At 36.9% G+C, this 19,969-nt stretch overlaps 3 protein-coding genes across 5 annotated transcripts; 1 reads left to right on the top strand and 2 right to left on the bottom strand.

The window, feature by feature from the left end:
• Nucleotides 1–9,898: 9,898 nt before the first annotated feature.
• On the top strand, nt 9,899–11,895 carry LOC112170791 (protein PSK SIMULATOR 1). 2 transcript variants are annotated; one of them, XM_024308091.2, is made up of 2 exons: nt 9,899–9,994; nt 10,209–11,895. In XM_024308091.2, exon 2 carries the CDS (start codon nt 10,300–10,302, stop codon nt 11,668–11,670), a length of 1,371 nt encoding a protein of 456 aa, XP_024163859.1. In that variant the 5' UTR covers nt 9,899–9,994; nt 10,209–10,299; the 3' UTR covers nt 11,671–11,895. The 2 variants fall into 2 exon arrangements, with proteins under 2 accessions (XP_024163859.1, XP_040368595.1); XM_040512661.1 differs by having other exon boundaries at nt 9,932–10,071.
• A 217-nt stretch (nt 11,896–12,112) lies between these two features.
• Nucleotides 12,113–13,242, bottom strand: LOC112194554 (mavicyanin). The gene is made up of 2 exons (XM_040509598.1): nt 13,092–13,242; nt 12,113–12,666 (listed from the first exon to the last, which is right to left on the bottom strand). The coding sequence occupies exon 2, from the start codon at nt 12,654–12,656 to the stop codon at nt 12,147–12,149; it is 510 nt and encodes a 169-aa protein (XP_040365532.1). The 5' UTR covers nt 12,657–12,666; nt 13,092–13,242; the 3' UTR covers nt 12,113–12,146.
• Nucleotides 13,243–14,737: 1,495 nt separating this feature from the next.
• On the bottom strand, nt 14,738–19,689 carry LOC112182830 (BTB/POZ and MATH domain-containing protein 3). Of its 2 annotated transcripts, none has more exons than XM_024321380.2 (4): nt 18,958–19,686; nt 18,139–18,487; nt 16,363–16,639; nt 14,738–15,330 (listed from the first exon to the last, which is right to left on the bottom strand). In XM_024321380.2, the coding sequence occupies exons 1-4, from the start codon at nt 19,413–19,415 to the stop codon at nt 15,104–15,106; spliced, it is 1,311 nt and encodes a 436-aa protein (XP_024177148.1). In that variant the 5' UTR covers nt 19,416–19,686; the 3' UTR covers nt 14,738–15,103. The 2 variants fall into 2 exon arrangements, with proteins under 2 accessions (XP_024177148.1, XP_024177150.1); XM_024321382.2 differs by having other exon boundaries at nt 15,198–15,330; nt 16,324–16,639; nt 18,958–19,689.
• Nucleotides 19,690–19,969: the final 280 nt, after the last annotated feature.

Genomic DNA, 19,969 nt, shown 5'->3' with positions numbered 1-19,969 from the left:
TCAACTTACCAGGACATTTTTTGAGTGTGCGAACATAACTGTTGCATTTTGCACATGAAAGTATATTGTTTGGTTATTAGTATTTGTAGATCAGTTCACAAATACACGGAGTATGATCGAACAATAGTAGGTCCAACAACAGTTTTAACTTTCTTTTACTAAAAACTTAACCGCATAATGTATTTTCTTTTGTTGAATATAGCTTTGTATTGATACACAAATTTTTGGTATCTAACCTTTGTAAGAGAGATATTCTGTTACGTCCCGTATCTCAATTTACCGGTTTACTAGTCATTTAGACGGTAAACAACAATTACTTTCACTTTTTACTTTGTTTCGATACTTTGAGTGACCCTAAATGTTGACTTTTTGTTCAGGTCAAAATTTGAGAAAATTTTCTTATGGAAAGTCATAGAGGACGTTAAACTGAGTCCGTGCATATGTGGTACGTAAAAATCAGAGTTCGTATGCTAAAGTTATGGATGAAATTAGCAAAATTACTGTTTATGATAAGTTTCTATATAAATGAAAAGTTACTGTGCTAGGTTTCCATTTCCGGAAACCTACCCACTCGGTAACTCTCTCTCCCCGGTTTCGTTTTTCTTGATTTTTCGGGCATATCTTCCGATTCCGGCCATCTGACGGCGTGCCACCGATCATTCTAGGACCGCCTCTTCCTCCTGCACACGCCTATAGTGGTGGTTCACGGCGATTTGGCAGGAAAACTACAGATCGAAGCCAAATCCGATCACTATAGCAGTTCATGTTTTCTGGCCACTTCTTCCAATTTCGGCCATCGATCTACGGCCCCAAAACCAGGTATAGTAGAAGCACCTCGAGCCATGGATCATTTTCCCTCAAGCTTCTAGCTTCAATTCGCGGTGTGGAGAGTGAATCAAAGGAAAACCCGATCATAGGGTTTGAAAATTTCTGGAAAATTTTCACCTGCTAATTTCGAGCTCTTTAAGGTAAAATTAGAATTTGTTGTAGTTGAGAAAAGTGTTAGGCTTGTTGAGTAGTTGTTGGTGCCAAAATTTGGTGGCCATCGGAGATGGTGGCTGACGGCGCGTGGGCCCCACGTGCCGCTGATGTCGCTTTTGGCAAGCGCGCAATTTAACCCTGAAATGTCGTTAGTAATATAAGTAAATAGGGATCGTTCTATTCCGGGGATTGAGGGTACACTTGTAATTGTGAAACAAATAAAGAAAAGTATTATTTACAAAAATAAAATAAAGAATATAAATATATACAATTGTATAAACAAATAAAGAATTAAAATAATAAAGTATTATTTACAAAAATAAAATAAAGAATAAATATATACAAGTAAACACAAATAAGGGGGGGATTAGGATTCTTAAAATTAAAATTAAAATAAAGAAAATGTAAAAACATATATACAAGGGTGGAACGCAAGGAACAAAGATCAAAATCAATTCCATGTAATCAAATTCGATTCAAACCCTATATTGTTCTTCCAAGTCATGTGAAAGGAGTTGATCATGTGAAACATTCGAAAGCAAACGATTTCCCATATTTTACTTTTCAATGCTAATTAATCTAAGCGAAAGCACCTAGATTAATCCTATTAAACATGCAATCAAACCCTAGAAAGCTAGTCAATCATGTCATGTTTAATGCATTACACATAGAGAAAGGCTATCAACTCAAGTGTACAACTTAGTATGAATAAGTTCACCTAATTGCAATCCTCTTCAATTGAATTCGATTTTTGTCCAAAACCTTTACTACTTTGATTCAAGTTTACACAAAACGAAAAGTCGATTTCATGTTCTTAAACCTAGCACCAATTACATGCAAATCCTATAAGTGTCGACCCAAATAAGATAAACATATAAAAGTTTTCTATCAAGCAAATTCAATCGAACAATCACACATAAGCAACTTTGGAATCACAACATAAGAATCGAAATTCTTTATTCAATCATAAAATTTCAGAATATAAACCTTGTTCAAACATAAATGTTAACTAAAAACAATTCTCACGAAACTAAGCAAGATTACAAAGAAAGAGGTTGAATTACACCGTGAGATGGAGATGGGGATGAAGGATGAAACGTTATGGATTCTTGAATCTCGAAAGCAAGCTTCAAGGTGGAGGATGGATGATGATGCTCACGGCTCCTTCTTCTTCTTCTTCTCCCTTGCTTGAAACGTTGAATGCACTAGAGGATGGAGAGAAAAATGGAAAGGAAATGGAGAGACAAAGAAGATGAGATGGATGAAGGAATTGGTTTTGAGAGTGAGAGGAGAAGTGTATTTATAGCCCAAAAAATGATGAATGGAGGGTGGAGATGAACATAAATGAAGGGCTAGATATGTTAGACAAATTTGTAAAAATATCTTTCCACTTGTTTATCACTTGTTCAACTTGAATTGATTTTCCTCCTCAAGATTTTCCACTTGGTTGCAACTTTGATTCTCCTCCTCAAGATTTTCCACTTGCTTGCAACTTTGATTTTCCTCCTCAAGATTTTCCACTTGGTTGCAACTTTGATTCTCCTCCTCAAGATTTTCCACTTGGTTGCAACTTTGATTTTCCTCCTCAAGATTTTCCACTTGCTTGGAGGTCCTAAAAATAGAAACTAATAAGAAAAATAGAAACTTTCCTAAAATGAAAAATGACAACTTACTAAAATGATAAATAGAAACTACAAAAATATAAACTTTCTACAAATAGGAACTTTCCCAATCAAAGAATGGAAACTTTCCTAAACAGGATTTTAATAAGGAAATAACGTAAGAAATGTAGGGAAATGCAGTTAAAACGTCGCATTAAAATGCTCCTATCAAATTCCCCCACACTTAGCTTTTGCTAGTCCCTTAGCAAAATCACACTAAGACACACACTAAGACTCAACGAAAATTAAAGACTCTACAAAAACAATGACTCTATTGCCCTTCAACTTTTTGTCTCAGAAATCTCCTACTTTCACAACATCAAGATTAGCACTCAACCAAGAATCAATATGTAGATATTCAAGAGTTAATTAAAACATATAATCCACACATACACAAGTAGGACTTGGTTGTAATAATGGTGATGGTTTCGGTTAAGCATGCTTCGAACAAGTATGATTCATATCCTCACAAGGTATATCCACTCTTTCTTCTCTCAGAATTCAAGACAATGCTTAAAAGCTTATAATCACTCAATTATATGTGAGAGAAAATATTTTGAGGCAATCAAATAGCTCACATATATAAGAAACGAAAAGCACTTTGTGAATATAATTTTTTTGAAAAGATCTCATGAAGGATATCAATTACTTGCACGGATGGACCCAAGCCATAGGTTCAACTCTTGTAACTCATCTCCACAAATCAAAGGCTGTCCCATCTTAAGGATCAAGAAGGTCTTATTTAGGGTTGTAATGGGGCCAAGGCTCAAGGTTTTAAGAAACGAAACGTAAGGAATTTCACAAAGTGTCCTAAAAACCTAGCAGAGCTCATGTAGATGTAGAGACTTATAGAAATCCACCAAGATATATCAAAACGTCACATCCCATAGAGGTTTTATGAAAGGGCCAAATGTCTTCATGTTAGGCCCAATCTTCACTCTAAACTTCCCTCGAACTAGTGAATTGGACAAAGACGAAATTTTCCAATAGTGGGTCTTCAATTCAAAACAAACTCCAAACTCACCAAGTATGGAGGACTAAAATCCATATACATTTTTTCTTTTCTTTCTTTTAATTTTCTAGCCGTACACATTTTTTTTTCTTTTTCATTTATTTTTCACGGCTTTCACATATTTTTTTCTTTATGGACAAGTCTACCCCCACACTTGAACTTTCACCTCTTCTCAATTTTCTTTCTCAATGCCAAATCCTCAAGTAAAGTCCCAAAATATAGCTCCGCTAAGTTTTTAGAACAAAGGGTATGAGTGTAGCTATACTAAGGTTCAGGGTTAAGGATTTAAGGGTGATGAAAGAAAAGGCTTAATGTAAGCTCAAAGGGGTTTATCTAAGGGAGTCCCACGACGGGCACAAATAGGGACACATGCTTATTTGGCAATGGTGGTAATTCCTAGGTTGCCTCTATCCTTTCCAGAATCAGGGCCATGTATTGATATAACGTTTCAACAAGCACAAGAGTGAATTCTAGCATTCTCTAGTCCATCAAACTTAATCTATGGCAAGCAATCAATCAAATGAAAGAGTAATGAGATCATCAAAACATCGCCAAGAAATTAAGAATATATTTTTCAATTATCACTCCAAGAAAAAGGAACATGGCTCAAATATCTCACATGGGCTTTTATGAATCAAAACTCATCCTAACTTGCTCATATTCTGTACCAAGGTTACGAAATCCATATCCACTACACATGCATGCATTTTTCATATATCTCAATTAACCAAAGAATACCATTTTAAAAATCATCTCAATTTTGTGATCCTCTTTTAATCATGATTTCAGAGATATAGAATCATCCTAGATAGTTGAAAGGGCATCCTAAGACTCAAAAACAAAAACAAAAGTAACAAAATTTTTTTTAAATTTTTGACATTTTTCGAATTTTTTTGTATTTTTTCAATATATATGACTCAAGATAAAAGTGTAAATCCCTTCCCCCACACTTAAATATTGCATTGTCCTCAATGTAATCAATTATTAGCATGCAATGAGACACTTAAGCATATAGGGATGAAATTTACGAAAATGACTACTAAAACAAAGGAAAATTGGAGAAGTAAAAGGGAAAGAGAAAGCAAATCTGCGTTGACGACTCCTCCACAGCTACGTTGGAATTGGGTTGCCTCCCAAGCAGCGCTTAATGTTTATAGTCTTTCAGCCTAGACTTGTACCTCCATTTACTCCTTTGGAGGAGCGGTATGCGGGCTAGTGGCTTTCGCATTTCCCTTGAGCTCAGCCTCAACTCCTACGGAAATGCAGACATAGCTTAGTATAGAGTATTTTTATTATTATTTTTTTTTAATTTTTTTTTTTTTTTTTGTAAATAGCTGAATTTAATAAGACTGAATAAATGCAGTTTTTTTTTTTTTTTTTTTAAAATTTTTTTTTTATATATAAAGGACTCAAAAATAAAAGACAAATATAAATATATATTGGACTCAAAATGAAAGACAAAAATATAAATCCCTTCCCCCACACTTAAATATTGCATTATCTTCAATGTAATCAATTAAAAGCATGCAATGAAATAAGTAAGCATAGATAGAAGACATTTACGAAAACAAATCCTAAAATAAAAACAATAGAGAAAAATTGAAAAATAAAAAGAAATAGGGAAAGAGAAAGCAAATCTGATTATATTTTGAATTGGGTTGCCTCCCAAGTAGCGCTTGTATTTTACGTCTTGCAGCCAGACGGTACCTACGTTAAATAAAGTTAGTAACTATAATTAACAAAGAAATACAAAATAAAAACAAGTATAACTATTAATTACAAACTACAAGTATAATTGACAAGTATATTGTACAAAAGACACAAGTTAAGTACTCAAGTGAGTATAAAACGTGAAAAGTATTTTTACAAGTTTAAAGTGTGAAACAACAAAATAATTTACACGTATAGAGTATTCACAAGTATTTATTTTGTTATAAACATTATTGATATCGAATCAAATTCCAAGCGGTAAATCAAGTGAACGTGCGGCCCAAGTATAGTCGCCTAGACACAAACTCCCTTTCAAATCGTTTGGGCAACCTTACTGAAATGGCCAGGTGGGGGAGGACGAACACGAGAGGAAAAATCCATTTTGGCATGAGCTACTCCCACATAGTGGTTTAGGCCCATTTGCAAGCACTTCTGGATTCAAAAACCCGTCATGAACGTTGTCCCCTACCTAGACACCATTTCACATAGGCTTTCTTACTAAGATGAAAAAGTTCATAAGTGTGAAGACAGTTCAACAAGTGTTAATAAAGGCCGCCCTCAACCTTAAGGGACCTGAACTAGGTACCAATAAGGGGTTTAGGCCAATATTAACAAAAGAGACTTCACCTATTCCTCTCAATTTACAACCTACAATTAAAAATTCGTGTTCAATAATATAAATAAAAATTTAAACTAAGTTTCAAACAATTTATATACAACAAATATATACAATAAATGACACAATTTAACAAGTGATTTTTCAATCCCCGGCAACGGCGCCAAAAATTGATGTCGCTTTTGGCAAGCGCGCAATTTAACCCTGAAATGTCGTTAGTAATATAAGTAAATAGGGATCGTTCTATTCCGGGGATTGAGGGTACACTTGTAATTGTGAAACAAATAAAGAAAAGTATTATTTACAAAAATAAATAAAGAATATAAATATATACAATTGTATAAACAAATAAAGAATTAAAATAATAAAGTATTATTTACAAAAATAAAATAAAGAATAAATATATACAAGTAAACACAAATAAGGGGGGATTAGGATTCTTAAAATTAAAATTAAAATAAAGAAAATGTAAAAACATATATACAAGGGTGGAACGCAAGGAACAAAGATCAAAATCAATTCCATGTAATCAAATTCGATTCAAACCCTATATTGTTCTTCCAAGTCATGTGAAAGGAGTTGATCATGTGAAACATTCGAAAGCAAACGATTTCCCATATTTTACTTTTCAATGCTAATTAATCTAAGCGAAAGCACCTAGATTAATCCTATTAAACATGCAATCAAACCCTAGAAAGCTAGTCAATCATGTCATGTTTAATGCATTACACATAGAGAAAGGCTATCAACTCAAGTGTACAACTTAGTATGAATAAGTTCACCTAATTGCAATCCTCTTCAATTGAATTCGATTTTTGTCCAAAACCTTTACTACTTTGATTCAAGTTTACACAAAACGAAAAGTCGATTTCATGTTCTTAAACCTAGCACCAATTACATGCAAATCCTATAAGTGTCGACCCAAATAAGATAAACATATAAAAGTTTTCTATCAAGCAAATTCAATCGAACAATCACACATAAGCAACTTTGGAATCACAACATAAGAATCGAAATTCTTTATTCAATCATAAAATTTCAGAATATAAACCTTGTTCAAACATAAATGTTAACTAAAAACAATTCTCACGAAACTAAGCAAGATTACAAAGAAAGAGGTTGAATTACACCGTGAGATGGAGATGGGGATGAAGGATGAAACGTTATGGATTCTTGAATCTCGAAAGCAAGCTTCAAGGTGGAGGATGGATGATGATGCTCACGGCTCCTTCTTCTTCTTCTTCTCCCTTGCTTGAAACGTTGAATGCACTAGAGGATGGAGAGAAAAATGGAAAGGAAATGGAGAGACAAAGAAGATGAGATGGATGAAGGAATTGGTTTTGAGAGTGAGAGGAGAAGTGTATTTATAGCCCAAAAAATGATGAATGGAGGGTGGAGATGAACATAAATGAAGGGCTAGATATGTTAGACAAATTTGTAAAAAATATCTTTCCACTTGTTTATCACTTGTTCAACTTGAATTGATTTTCCTCCTCAAGATTTTCCACTTGGTTGCAACTTTGATTCTCCTCCTCAAGATTTTCCACTTGCTTGCAACTTTGATTTTCCTCCTCAAGATTTTCCACTTGCTTGGAGGTCCTAAAAATAGAAACTAATAAGAAAAATAGAAACTTTCCTAAAATGAAAAATGACAACTTACTAAAAATGATAAATAGAAACTACAAAAATATAAACTTTCTACAAATAGGAACTTTCCCAATCAAAGAATGGAAACTTTCCTAAACAGGATTTTAATAAGGAAATAACGTAAGAAATGTAGGGAAATGCAGTTAAAACGTCGCATTAAAATGCTCCTATCAGCCGCCACTGTGGGTGGCGCGTGGAGGTGTGTACAGCATGTTTTTGGCTTCAGTTTTTAGCTAGTTAAATCCTATATTTGATCTAGTGCTTATATATGAATTTGGCGAAAATTGGAGAAGTTTTGAATCGATTTTTAATTTCCGAAGATTTAGGATTTCAATTATCGATTTATGAGAATCCGACCATCGGATTTCTCTCTAATCTGCCCTAGAACTTGTAAATTAATGAAATGGTGTTAGTGGTAAAGTTTGGGTTGAATCGGAGAAGGAAATGGAGATGTTGACTTAAGAGGATTGATTTTGGATTCATATTTAATTGTTGAATTATGATTCACGGAATATAATTATGTACAGGACGACGTACCGAGCTATTGCTTGACGAAGGAACTCGTAGCGTGATAGCCTAAATAGTACCGTGAGTGGACTTTTGTTTTTAAGAATTGATGCATGCGATTATTTTTCTGCAATAATGATTTACTTATTTGTTTATTATTTTATCATTTTGCCATAATTTGCTTTTGGAAAATTAATTTCAAGATATCTTATGGATTTGCTTGCATTGTTGATTTACGAAGATTATGATTTATCTCGATTATTATTTTGGTTTATGATTCACGTTGATTTTCGACGAATTATTTTCCGAGGTGATTTTCGGAATTAAATATTGTTTTCATTCGTCGATTTTGAGTTTCCCAAAGGATCTTCGAAAATGGGATTTTCATTGGGATTCATGGATTTACTTTAATCTCGCATATTAGTTTATGAATTTGAGAATATTTTAGCGTGCGGGGTCAAGTCGATGATATATATTATTTTTTTCTCGTGAGATTTGGGGAAGCTTTAATGGTTTTCTAGTTTTTGTATGATTTTAACCCACCATACCTGGGTCGTATTATTTTATTGCTAGCTAGCCTATTAGTACTCCTCCCCCTTACTCTGTGTCTGTGGGTGAGTTTAGCAGAGCATGGGATGCTCAAGAGTGTGGGAGACTCCGACCCGAGCCTGGGAGTCTCCCTTACTTGTATGGTGATGACTTCTTCTCCATACTCTGTTGTTACTTGACTAGCGGGGCTAGTCCGATTTCTCTTAACCAGCGGGGCTGGTATGTTTTCACTAGATTTCAGAGTTTAAAGAAATATGTTTTATAAACGTTGCATGCATCGAGGTTTATAAATTTAAATAGGTGGGAGAGTATTCAAGTTTGCTCTATTTAAATTGTCTTGATTATTTGTTTTGTCCACTCACACTAACGTGTTTTCAATACTTTTCCCATGGGCCCTTCTGTTTCAAATGCCCAGTTTGCAGGTTAGGTTAGTTGAGGTCAGGCGTACATGGAGTTGAGGCATAATCAACAACCCAACTTCCTCATATCCATTTTATCCATGTTTTGCTTATTTACTTTTCATTCTAGAATTGCTCTGATAATCTGTGGGTTGAATGTTATGAAGTTGAGATTTGTACTTGTGAATTGGAAGATGTTGTGGAATTGTTCAGTTTTGAGAGCAGGGTGGCTCCAAGAGTTTTTGGAGGGTTGTTTAGAAGTGTGAATGTGTTTTTACAAGTTTTGAGTAGTCCATTTTAGGGGTGACACTGCCGAATTTTTGGTCAAGTTATCTCTAAAGTGAGCCCCACAGGGCCACCTCAGATTGCAGGGGGTCTCGTCATATTCTCTCTTAGACTTTTACTTTCAAAGTTTTTTTTTTTTTTTGCAACCAAACATTTTATCACCTTTTTTTTTTTTAGTTCAGTCCGAGAGAAAAGTTCATTTGTTTTGTAATGCAAAAGCAAACCAAGAAGGAGGACTTCAAGTTTAGATGCAAATGAAGCATGCGTGTGCCCTATCAAAATTAAGTAGTTAACAAGTCCTTCATTTGCTTCAACAACATGCTAATAATTTTTTCATGTACTCCATCACAAAATACCACATTAGGACATTCTGTCTTTTCAAAAAAAGTAAATAGCATGTTTCAATTTGTATGGGATGGCTAAAGTTTTGGATACATTAAAATGGAGTTTCACCGGCAAACCCGGTCAACCATACCAAACTTCCTCGGCGCTATATTCTTTCCTTATTTCATCAACAAGGTCCCCTTCATCATTTTAGAACCTTGGTTCGAAAGGTCCGTGAATTATTCAAACTTCTTGTCTCAGAAAGTTTCCATTTTGCGGGGACAATGATTTGGGAGCTTTACTGGTTAGGGTTTCGTGATTCTACCATTAAATTATTTATATTTATGTGTGCTAGCAGCCTAGGAAAAAATTAAAATTATGGTAATTTTGTTTTTGATTAGGTTTTCCTTTTTGGCCATTTAGTTTGGGGATTTTTTTTTCTTTGGCAATGAGATTTGGTATGTTAGGTCATGAATAGGTGTTCATCGTTTGATTGTAGATTTTATTATTTTACACAGGATCGTTCAAGAAAAGGATGATTGATTTGGCTTAATTATCTGGTCATATTGTTACTTTCTGGGTGGGGGTGTGTCATGTGTGTACGAGATAATGGGAAAGTGGTGCTTTCACAGGACTACAAAGAAGAAGAATAAATTCTTTAAAAAAGAGAAGCAGCAGAAAGCAGTGATTGGAGTTTTGGCCTTCGAAGTTGCAAGAGTCATGTGTAGGCTGCTCCATCTATGGACAACTCTGAGCGATGAACAAGTTAACAGGCTCAGACAATATATTTTAAATTCCGTGGGTATAGAAAAGCTTGTGTCAGATGACAATGAGTTCATACTAGGTTTAATATCCAGCGAATTGTTTGAGAATGTGGTCACTGTGGCAAAATATGTGGCCAGGCTCGGGAAGAATCATTCTTCTCATCCTAGTTTGAAGGCTTTTGAGCAAGCTATTAGTGATTGGATCCATAATGGTGTTGACCCTTATGGATGGCAACTTTCATGGGAGAAGATGGAAGGGGAGGCCAAGATGATGAAGGAGTTCATTTCAAAAAATGCAGATTTGTATGACAAGATGAAACTTCTTTCGGATCTTGAACATACTTTGAAAGACATCACTGCCACCTTAGATGGTCCAATTTTGCTCGAGTTTCAGAACAAGGTAGAGCTGAAGCGGCGCGAGGTGGAGAATTTGAAAGAGGCCTCTCTGTGGAACACGACTTACGATTACGTAGGCATCCTTTTGGCAACATCTGTCTTCACAATTGTCAGTAGGATCAAGCATGTTTTTGGATTGCCTAAACTTATAACAGATGCTGAAACCAAAGATTCTGACCACATTAGTCCTAGTCCATCAATCTTTAGCAAGCACAAGCTGTTGGATGCTCCCCCCGACACACTAGGTGCTGCCGCCTTAGCACTGCACTATGCAAATATTATTCTCAAAATTGAAACTTTAGCGTTATATCCTTCTAGGTGTCATCGGGTCGACAGAAATGACCTGTACAGTATGTTGCCTGGAAGTATCAGAGCTGAGCTAAATGAAAGGCTGCCCTGCATTGAGGGCTCGACTTTATCACTGCCCTGCATTGAAAGCACGACTTCAGCACTTGAAGATCTTCCAAAGTTGGAGGAGTCAATTCAGGCAACAATTAAAACAATAGAATGGGTATCACCGCTTGCTCGTAATATGAAGAAATGGCAATCCAAGTGGAACATTCAACAGAAAGCCCAGAAAGCCTCTGTTTTCAGTCATCCTGTGCTTCTGGTACAAACCCTCTACTTTGCAAATCATCAGAAGACAGAAGCAACAATTACGGATCTTCTTGTTGGTATGCATTACACCTATAATCTTAAAAGACAAGTCAAGGCAAAATCTATGCTAGAGAGAGGCCGCAACTCGCTTAAAATAAAAGCAGCCAACTTAGAAGCCCAAAACGAAGCCCTGGTCTCCATTGACGGAGATCATACTGTCTGATATTTTCTTCTTCATTTGTTTCGAAAGAGCTCATCAACTCTTGTAGATGCAAGAACATGTTTTATCAGCTTGATTAGCAGTATAGTATTCCCTGGAACTGTATGATATAGAAAAGTGCTGCATCACTTTCATTTATCACTTTGATTTTGCCTTGCTCTTTTAGATGTTGGGTTCTGAATTTCACCTAGCAAGTACAACGCTTGTGGTGTTCTGAGTGTAAATTGAGTAGATGGAGCAGTATACAGTTGAAATTTTTTCAATTTTTTCTTTTGGTCGAAAGTATATGAAACTCGGTAGAAACAGGATTTAATAACTTAAAAAAAAAAAATCCCAGGACCATGATGATAAGAAACTATAAAGAACTGTAAGAACTATATTGAAGATTGGTGTAGAAAGCTACAAAAGAAAAGTCTAATACATGGCATGCTATAAAAGAAATACTATTACACTGATGGCCAAGGCAAAAATTCAAAACTTCAATTTAGAAAGCAACATGCCAGCACAGAAGCGAAGACAGCCAAGGCAAGCTTTGGAGCATTGGTCAGAGCCGCTGAGTGTGGTGGTCTCTCTTCAGGATGAGGAGTTGAAGGAGAAGACAATCCAGAAGGTGCCGGGCTTGGATTGTCGGGTATGGGACGGCTGACCTGAACGTCGACCTTCTGTCCGTCTTCACAATGACCAGGAGCACCACAAAGAAAGTAATAGTGGCCAGGCCTTTCAAGCGTGATCGTGTCTGAACCGGAACTATAAGCTGCGATGGGAGAGCTGGAGTTGCAGGATTTGAAACCTTGCTCAGATACTTGAACCACATTGTGGTATTGCTTATTGTAAGAAAAGAAAAGACCATCGCCTACGCGAAACTCTTTTGATGAGGACCACTGGTTATAATCAACACCTACTATCCAACCATCCGGGCCGCCGACTTTGTAAACAGCACCAGCACCAGAACAAGCACCGCAAAGAGTCATTGCCACCAAAAGGAACATTATACTGCTTCTGAAAGCCATCACAGTAGATCAATATGGAGAGAGAATTAAGCAACCAAACTGAAAGAAGAAAAGCTAATTGTGAGTATTATTTTGAGCATGCTCGCTTATAAATAGTGAGTATAGATATTGTTGTCATTCCTTGTTTTAACAAAACTCTACTCCTTTAGGTCTAAGTTTAATCTACTACAACATCTATGTGTTTCCTTGCTGCCTTGTTGAACAAAACTCTACTTCTTTAAGTCTAAGTTTAATCTACTACAAACTTCTTTTCTGTGTTTCCTTGCTGCCTTTTTGAACAAATTCTACTTCTTTAGGTCTAAGTTTAATCTGCTACAAACTTCTTCTATGTGTTTCCTTGCTGCCTTGTTGTAGACCAAGTCTTAAGAAGCCCTTTTATCTCATGATAATCAGTTAAGCTCATGCATTGCATACCTTTTCACAAAAGTCTGCTGGTCTTTCAATTGCTGCGAAGATGTGGTTATTTTCAATTGCTCCCGTTTTGTACTATCTATAATAGGTAGTGTGTCAAAATAAAGATTTGCATATTTAATCAAAGTCAGGTAGGATAAAGGGTTTTGTGATATTCAAAATGGTCTTCCATGCTTGTGTCAGCTGTGATTAAAGAGTGTGGCCTTTGGCTTCCAAAATTGATTTTTGCAAACTGAAATTAAGGGGGAATGGGTTTACCTAATCCAACTGAGACTAAGGGGCTCTTAAAAGGCTGCATTCATCTTTCGGCTTATTCACACCCCCCCCCCCCCCCCCCCCTCTAGGCTCCTTCTAAGATCTTCATTGTCTCACCTAGAGGGAGGGGGAGGACCACCTTTGATTTTCTCAACTGCCTCGTATAGATATTAATGTTTTTGTTATTGGCTGGAACTAATCTTTGTTTCTGTAAGCTTCTGAAATTTTAAGAATCCCCTTATTGGCTATATAGAATTATAGATGAATAATATGATGGTTATCAATTAGAAGAATTAATCTATATATTATTATATGAAAGTAGAACTGATCGAGGTGAAGGTGGAGCAATTCAAAGTGATTTGCTGGCTTCAAAACTTTGCTCGTTTTTTTTCCTTCAACTTGATACTCTCCATCATCTCAAAGAAACAAAGTTGAGAGAAAAGACAGTTGGCGTTCTGTGAGATGCAGTCATCTCTTTATTTTTTTTAATTTCTTTGGATAATAAAATACAAAATGATGGATGTTTGAGAATAATACTCGAAATTTTTATATCTCTCACGTTGCCGGGTTCAAACAGTAACACCCCAATTTTTTTGTTTTAATTTGATTTCTATTGGCTTTTGAGAGTCTCGTGCTGCGTTGGTCGAACCCTTCTATGCAAGCTTGAGGAAAAGTCATGCTGTTTTCGCGATCAAAAATCACACATTGCAGACTGAGTAGGAGATGGTATGCCAACCAATCCATGTGAACAACTACCATGCCTCTTGAACCTGCCTAGCTTAAACAGTCTCTCATTGAGTCCGTCTATATAAAGTTCCTTCCGAACACCGAATTCCACAGCAGCACCTTAACACATAAACCAGAAGCTACCAACTGCTGCTTCAAAGAGATCATGGAGAGCCGAAAGATGAATGCAAGTAACTTCCAGATGCCCCTTCACTACCCAAGGTACAGCAGAAAGGACTACGAGGACATGCCTGAGTGGAAGCTCGACCATCTTCTCGGTCAGTATGGGTTGTCTGCGCACGGCGACTTGGCTTACAAGAGAGACTTCGCCATGGGTGCCTTCCTCTGGCCTGATCATCATCGCCATGAACCAAACCCTTGTAATAATTCATACCAGAATAATACCATCAAGGATGTTTCCAGTTCTCTTAGAGACAAAAAGGTCATGTAGCTTCGCTGCCTGTAGGTTTTACATGTCTCAACATCTTACGCATGAATGCTATTTGAGGGCTAATTTGATTTCCTATTCAGATTGCAACACCTAAAAAGTATAATCATACACCTTGAGATTTAAATGGAACCAAGATTAGATTGGTATAATGCCCTGGACACATTCATCTTCCATGGCAGACAATCAATACAAAGGTTTGGTTTCAGCAATGGAGGTATTAAACACAGTCAACACCCAGACAATCAAGGATTTGCAGATGAAATATTTGTTTAGATATTTAGCCTTTTCTGTAATAATATCATTCCATTGAAACTAAGACTCGATCTACTAATCCTAGATACAGTTACAGAACACAACCATACAAATTTCTGATTACAACAAACAGTACCCTAGCAAACCTGTTCACAGGCAAAATACTTCACCCCCCAAGATTACCATTGAAATTTTATACAGGGAGTGACTAACACAGATTGGAGGATGAGATGTGACTACAATTCGCCCACCATCCATAACTACAGTTCTGTTCGTAAGACCACTTCTTTCAGCCTTTCAGGTCTGCGGCACTTAGAGGTAACTCAGTACATTAATATCGCCGCGGCCTCAACCGCCTGCCATTGGGATTTGCTGATTCTGCTACAGCCCCACTGCCATCTGCTGGCAAGTCTAGCCCATATATGCTGCTGCCACTCCTCTTCTTACTTGAACTTGAATTTTCATTTGCATCAACTGATGCAAATGTCTTTAGTAGCTCCTGTAACACTGAGGGGCAGCTCTCTTCTAGATGCTTGTATCCATCTGACTGCATTACAGCTGAAAAACACAGGAGGATTCATTAGTTCATAAATTCATTTATACACCATAAAGACCACCAGATGATAAACAGTTGCATGCAAAGCATATGAGGAATATCCTTTTCAGAATGATGTGTGAACACATGTTTTAGATAGAGGTAGTATCATCAATTCATGTTATGCTCTTCTTCTAAACTTAGTAAAAAGTTGTCCAGATTCATATCAAATGCAGTTCTCACAAAAACAATAACAGAAATTTCCGGTCAAATAACCAGCATTCAATAAAAAAAGAAAACAGATGTTTAAGTATTCCAAGTAAATCTTTCTGTAAAGTGACAGCTACTCTAGACCATTTAGGTGTGTAGTTCAACTATTAGCCAACCAATTATGGTATTCATTGTCTCCTAAACATTAACATAGTCTAGAGAACAACCTGACCTATTTCTCAGTTTTTGAGAGAGGGGAGGGAAAGTCTGAGAGGGAGGGAGAGACAGAGAGAGGGAACCAGTAATTAGTGCCTTTAATAGACCAGTTAACAACATATCTAGTTTTGCACTTTCCAAAGCATAAAGATACGACCAATTGTGACTATCTTATGCAGGGTCCATCAAGGTCTGTACTCATTTGTCTATATATTTTTTTCATTTTTGAATGACAGTGAGAAATCTTGCTTCTTTTTTTCTTTTCCTCTTCTTTTCTTCTCTTCTTTTCTTTACTCAATGAAACAAAATGTATTGGAGGAACCCATATACAATCAGACCCAGGCCACATTAAGAATCCTACTATATATACCATTCTCAAAATGCTGCCCCTCGATCAGCCAGATATCATGGTGTCACCAAAGGCTGACCCGAGGACTCGCATGGAATACCATAAATTTTAATAGAACAACCTTAATGAGTTCCTGAAACCATAGAAATTGATAAGGACAACTGTAACATGTTTGATGGGACATGCATGAATTTAGTCAAGAGCACTTGAGACTACTAAGAAAAACTGTAATTGACATAACCTGAAACCTTGCACCCCAGAATCTACGGGCAACACCCACCTCCCAAGTTTGTCGACTTTGCTGCAAATTTTAGACACACAGCCTTCAGCTGTGGACAGTGATGCTGCTCAGCAAGGGCCAGTGTGGTTGCCACTGTTTCAGTAGTGATTTCTTCACACAACTTCGATTCACACAGCAACTTCAGTCGCTCTAGGTTATAAAGGTCTGCAGCAGCCAACAGATGCTGCACCATGACAGTGAATGTGCACAAAGATGATGAACCTGTAACTTCACGTATATCAGGAAGTTTGTCCGCGTAAATAAACAGAAGCATTGCCTGGAAAAAGAAAAATGGAAAAACCATGTGATTTATTAACCATGCTCAAAATCTGAGGGAAAACATATATTAACATATGGGTTGATATTTGCAGCAAAACTCACTTATCTTTAAGTCTTGGTGACACAGAAAACAAACTTCTAGTCTAAACTAAGGAAAAACAGAGCAAAATGGAGAGATTTACAGATTACTAAAACAAGTTCAAACTGGTTTACAATATTCCAATTATCAGCAAGTGCATAAGGTCCATAAGTTTTAGTTAGTGTCAACTCCCAAACGTTCCCATAACCAGTGGCACCATGAAAAACTTATCAATTTTGTAAGTGCGGTTGATAGAATTGAACTAACATTTAAACTAACCACGCACAAGCCTAAACCATCAGAATTTGATAGACACTCTGACAGCCTTCAATGTCTCTGCTGCAGACATACAGACAGACCATGAACTACTTCAACATCTCATATTTTTTGTATTTTACCATAGGAGTTCCATAGACAGAATTTTCATGACCGTCAATGTCTGTTAGGACAAGCTCAGATGACTCTTTCTTATTATTGGTGCTTCCTAGTTCCTGCTCTAATTACACCACTGAAGACCCCCAAACATAAAGAACTTTCCAGTGGATTAATTATCTATACAGAAACATTTAGAATTTATGTGAGAATTCAATGATTTAGATACTAAAATATTACTAGATTGAATGGCAACAGCTTTAAAGATTTAAATGAGTTTAACAGATAATGCAGAAGATGACATAATAAACATACAGATATAATAAGAAAAGACATAACAAAATGAATTTTAGCAATATCTTATCTCTATGAACAAGAGTATTAATTATTTGACTTAAAAATTCACACAATCCTATAAATGTGAATCAATACCATACTACATACACCTTCAATTTGGAGACTGGCGAGGTATAAAAGATCTTGTCCCCTCCTTTTCCTAATTGCGTTTATCTTTCAAAGAGAATTAAGATTGTTATCTCTTTCAGATACTTTCAATTTCTTATTTGTTCACTTTATAACTGAATGTATAAAATGCAATAATGACTAGTGTGGAGCATCCTAGGGCAAAAGTCTGGAAACATGTGAGACATGAACTCAGACCGTCATGGACGTTTTTACTTTTCCCGTCCCTACTTAATGTTTACTTTTCCCATCCCTACTTAATGTTGGGTACAAAACTACATTATATGAGGTAATTTGTTTACTATCATGACTACTTTGGCGTCAAAAGGCCTATGCTGACCAGAAGGGTATCCACAAGGAGATTTCACATTCCAGTGATGTCTTACTGAGTTATTGTTCATTTCAAAACTCATCCACAAAGAAAAATCAAAAGTTTAGCTCCTTAATACTAAAACTGAATCCCAATTATACTATGTAAGAAAACAAAACTACACAGTTCTTAATGTCTATGTCATGCTTTTCAGAATCTTTTCTCTTCCTTCCAATGGTGACTAGTGTAAGCACAAAAACAAAGGAGCATTTACCTTGAAGATAAAGGGCTCAACATCCTTCACGACTACTTTATCTACACTCGAATCCCCAAGGTGTCCAAAAAACTGTGCTTTGAATACAGGAGAACGAGCAGCAAGTATCAACTTGTGAGCTTTAAATTGCTCATCACCAACCTGAAAAACTACGTCGCAACCAGCTCCAGAATCTAGAAAAGCCTTAAGACCTTCACCCATGTCTGATGGTGGTACAGTAATTGCAAATTGTTTTGGACACTCGAGACGAGTTCTGACAACTCCAACAGTGCAGTTCAACACAAGGGAATCATCCTTTAGAAACTCGGAAGTTTCGAGGGCTGCTCTTCTGAAAAATCGCTTGTAACCCCTGAAATGTAGCCAGAGAAGTAGAATCTGGTGATTAAAACATGGAGAAACCACCAGCTTGGTAATAATAGCCAATACAAGCAAAATAAACAAAGCGTATCCAAAACGTGGTAAAAGAAACTACAACTAATCTAAGAGCAAACTCTGACAATGAGACCAATTCAAATGCGAGATGACATGCACACCTAATTATTTTCATTTGTGAAAATAAACTTTTCTACTGTAAAAGCAACCAAATACTAGAATCTTTATCAGTTCTACCACATACATTCATCTGAAAATACGATACCTCACATTCATTCCAACAATCAACACCTATATCCAACCACATTACTAACCCAATTACATAACAAGCTGCTAAATCACCATAATTCACAGAAAATGGTACTCAATTCTATCATCGAAACACCGAAAACTTGCACAGCAATTAACACAAACAAGAAATCACCCAAGAACCAAGAAACCACATACCACATGCTGCCTCGGTACTTCAACGTGTACGGGCCGCTCTCTAGGGCACGATCAAAGTGGCTATGCACCTTGTCCTTGCCACTGTTGCTCTGGTCCACCAAGGTGAGCTCGAACAGAGCCCTGACATCGGTGCCCTCACTCACCAGCGCAATGAAAACGGAGACGTAGACGGAGCTATCCTCGGGGTTTTTACCGTCGGGGTAAAAGTAAATGGCCCAATCGTAACCGCCGACGGTGAAGGTGTCGCTGAGTATGTATTTACCGGCGCCCATGCCTTTGGCCAAAGAATAGCCCTTTATGGTGAAGCGGTGGGAGCCGTTGACGGTCTCGCTGATCGAGCGCGAGCACGACTCGTCGTCGGGCTTGGGCTTCGAGCTCGCCATGGCGGAGGAGGAGGAGGAGGAGGAGGGTTTACCCAATTGCGCGCCGCGGAGGGAGAATTTTTGAATCGGTGGCATCGGACGGTCGCGGCGGAACCCTAGAATGTGAACGGCCTTGGCATGGCATGTGATTCTTGGAGAAATTGGGGGTGGGCGGAGGCAGCAGATTCGAATTCGGAGCCCTAATTTTGGAATTGAATGGGGGAAATTTTGGAATTTGATTAGGGGCGTCGATTTGGGTGACGTGTGGGTCGAGTTGTGTTCGGGGCCGGAGAAACAAAAGTGCCTTCCGTAAAATTGCACTGGGAATGTTATAGTGCTTTTAAATACCAAAAGTTATGTTGGTTCATCTTATTTATGGTATGGAATCTCTTAAAAAAGAGTTTTATGGTATGGATAATTTTATTGTCTTAATTGAAGGGTGCTCTAGATTGAAGTCCTTATTTTATGAATTACAACATTGTTGCCTGATTAATTTCTTACCCACAAAGCTAAATGTATTTGGGTTTGGAGTTTGAAGGAAACAGTTACGGTCAATTTCATCATTTTAGCTTTCAAATTCTTTTAAATTTTGTGAAAATCAAAGCTTTGAACACAAAATTTGACACCAATCCCATTGTAGAGCTACATGT

This window comes from Rosa chinensis, chromosome 1, assembly GCF_002994745.2.
Source record: "Rosa chinensis cultivar Old Blush chromosome 1, RchiOBHm-V2, whole genome shotgun sequence".
Lineage (NCBI taxonomy): Eukaryota > Viridiplantae > Streptophyta > Magnoliopsida > Rosales > Rosaceae > Rosa > Rosa chinensis.
The sequence above is the reverse complement of the archived record's forward strand: the minus strand, read 5'-3'. Positions and strand labels throughout refer to the sequence as shown.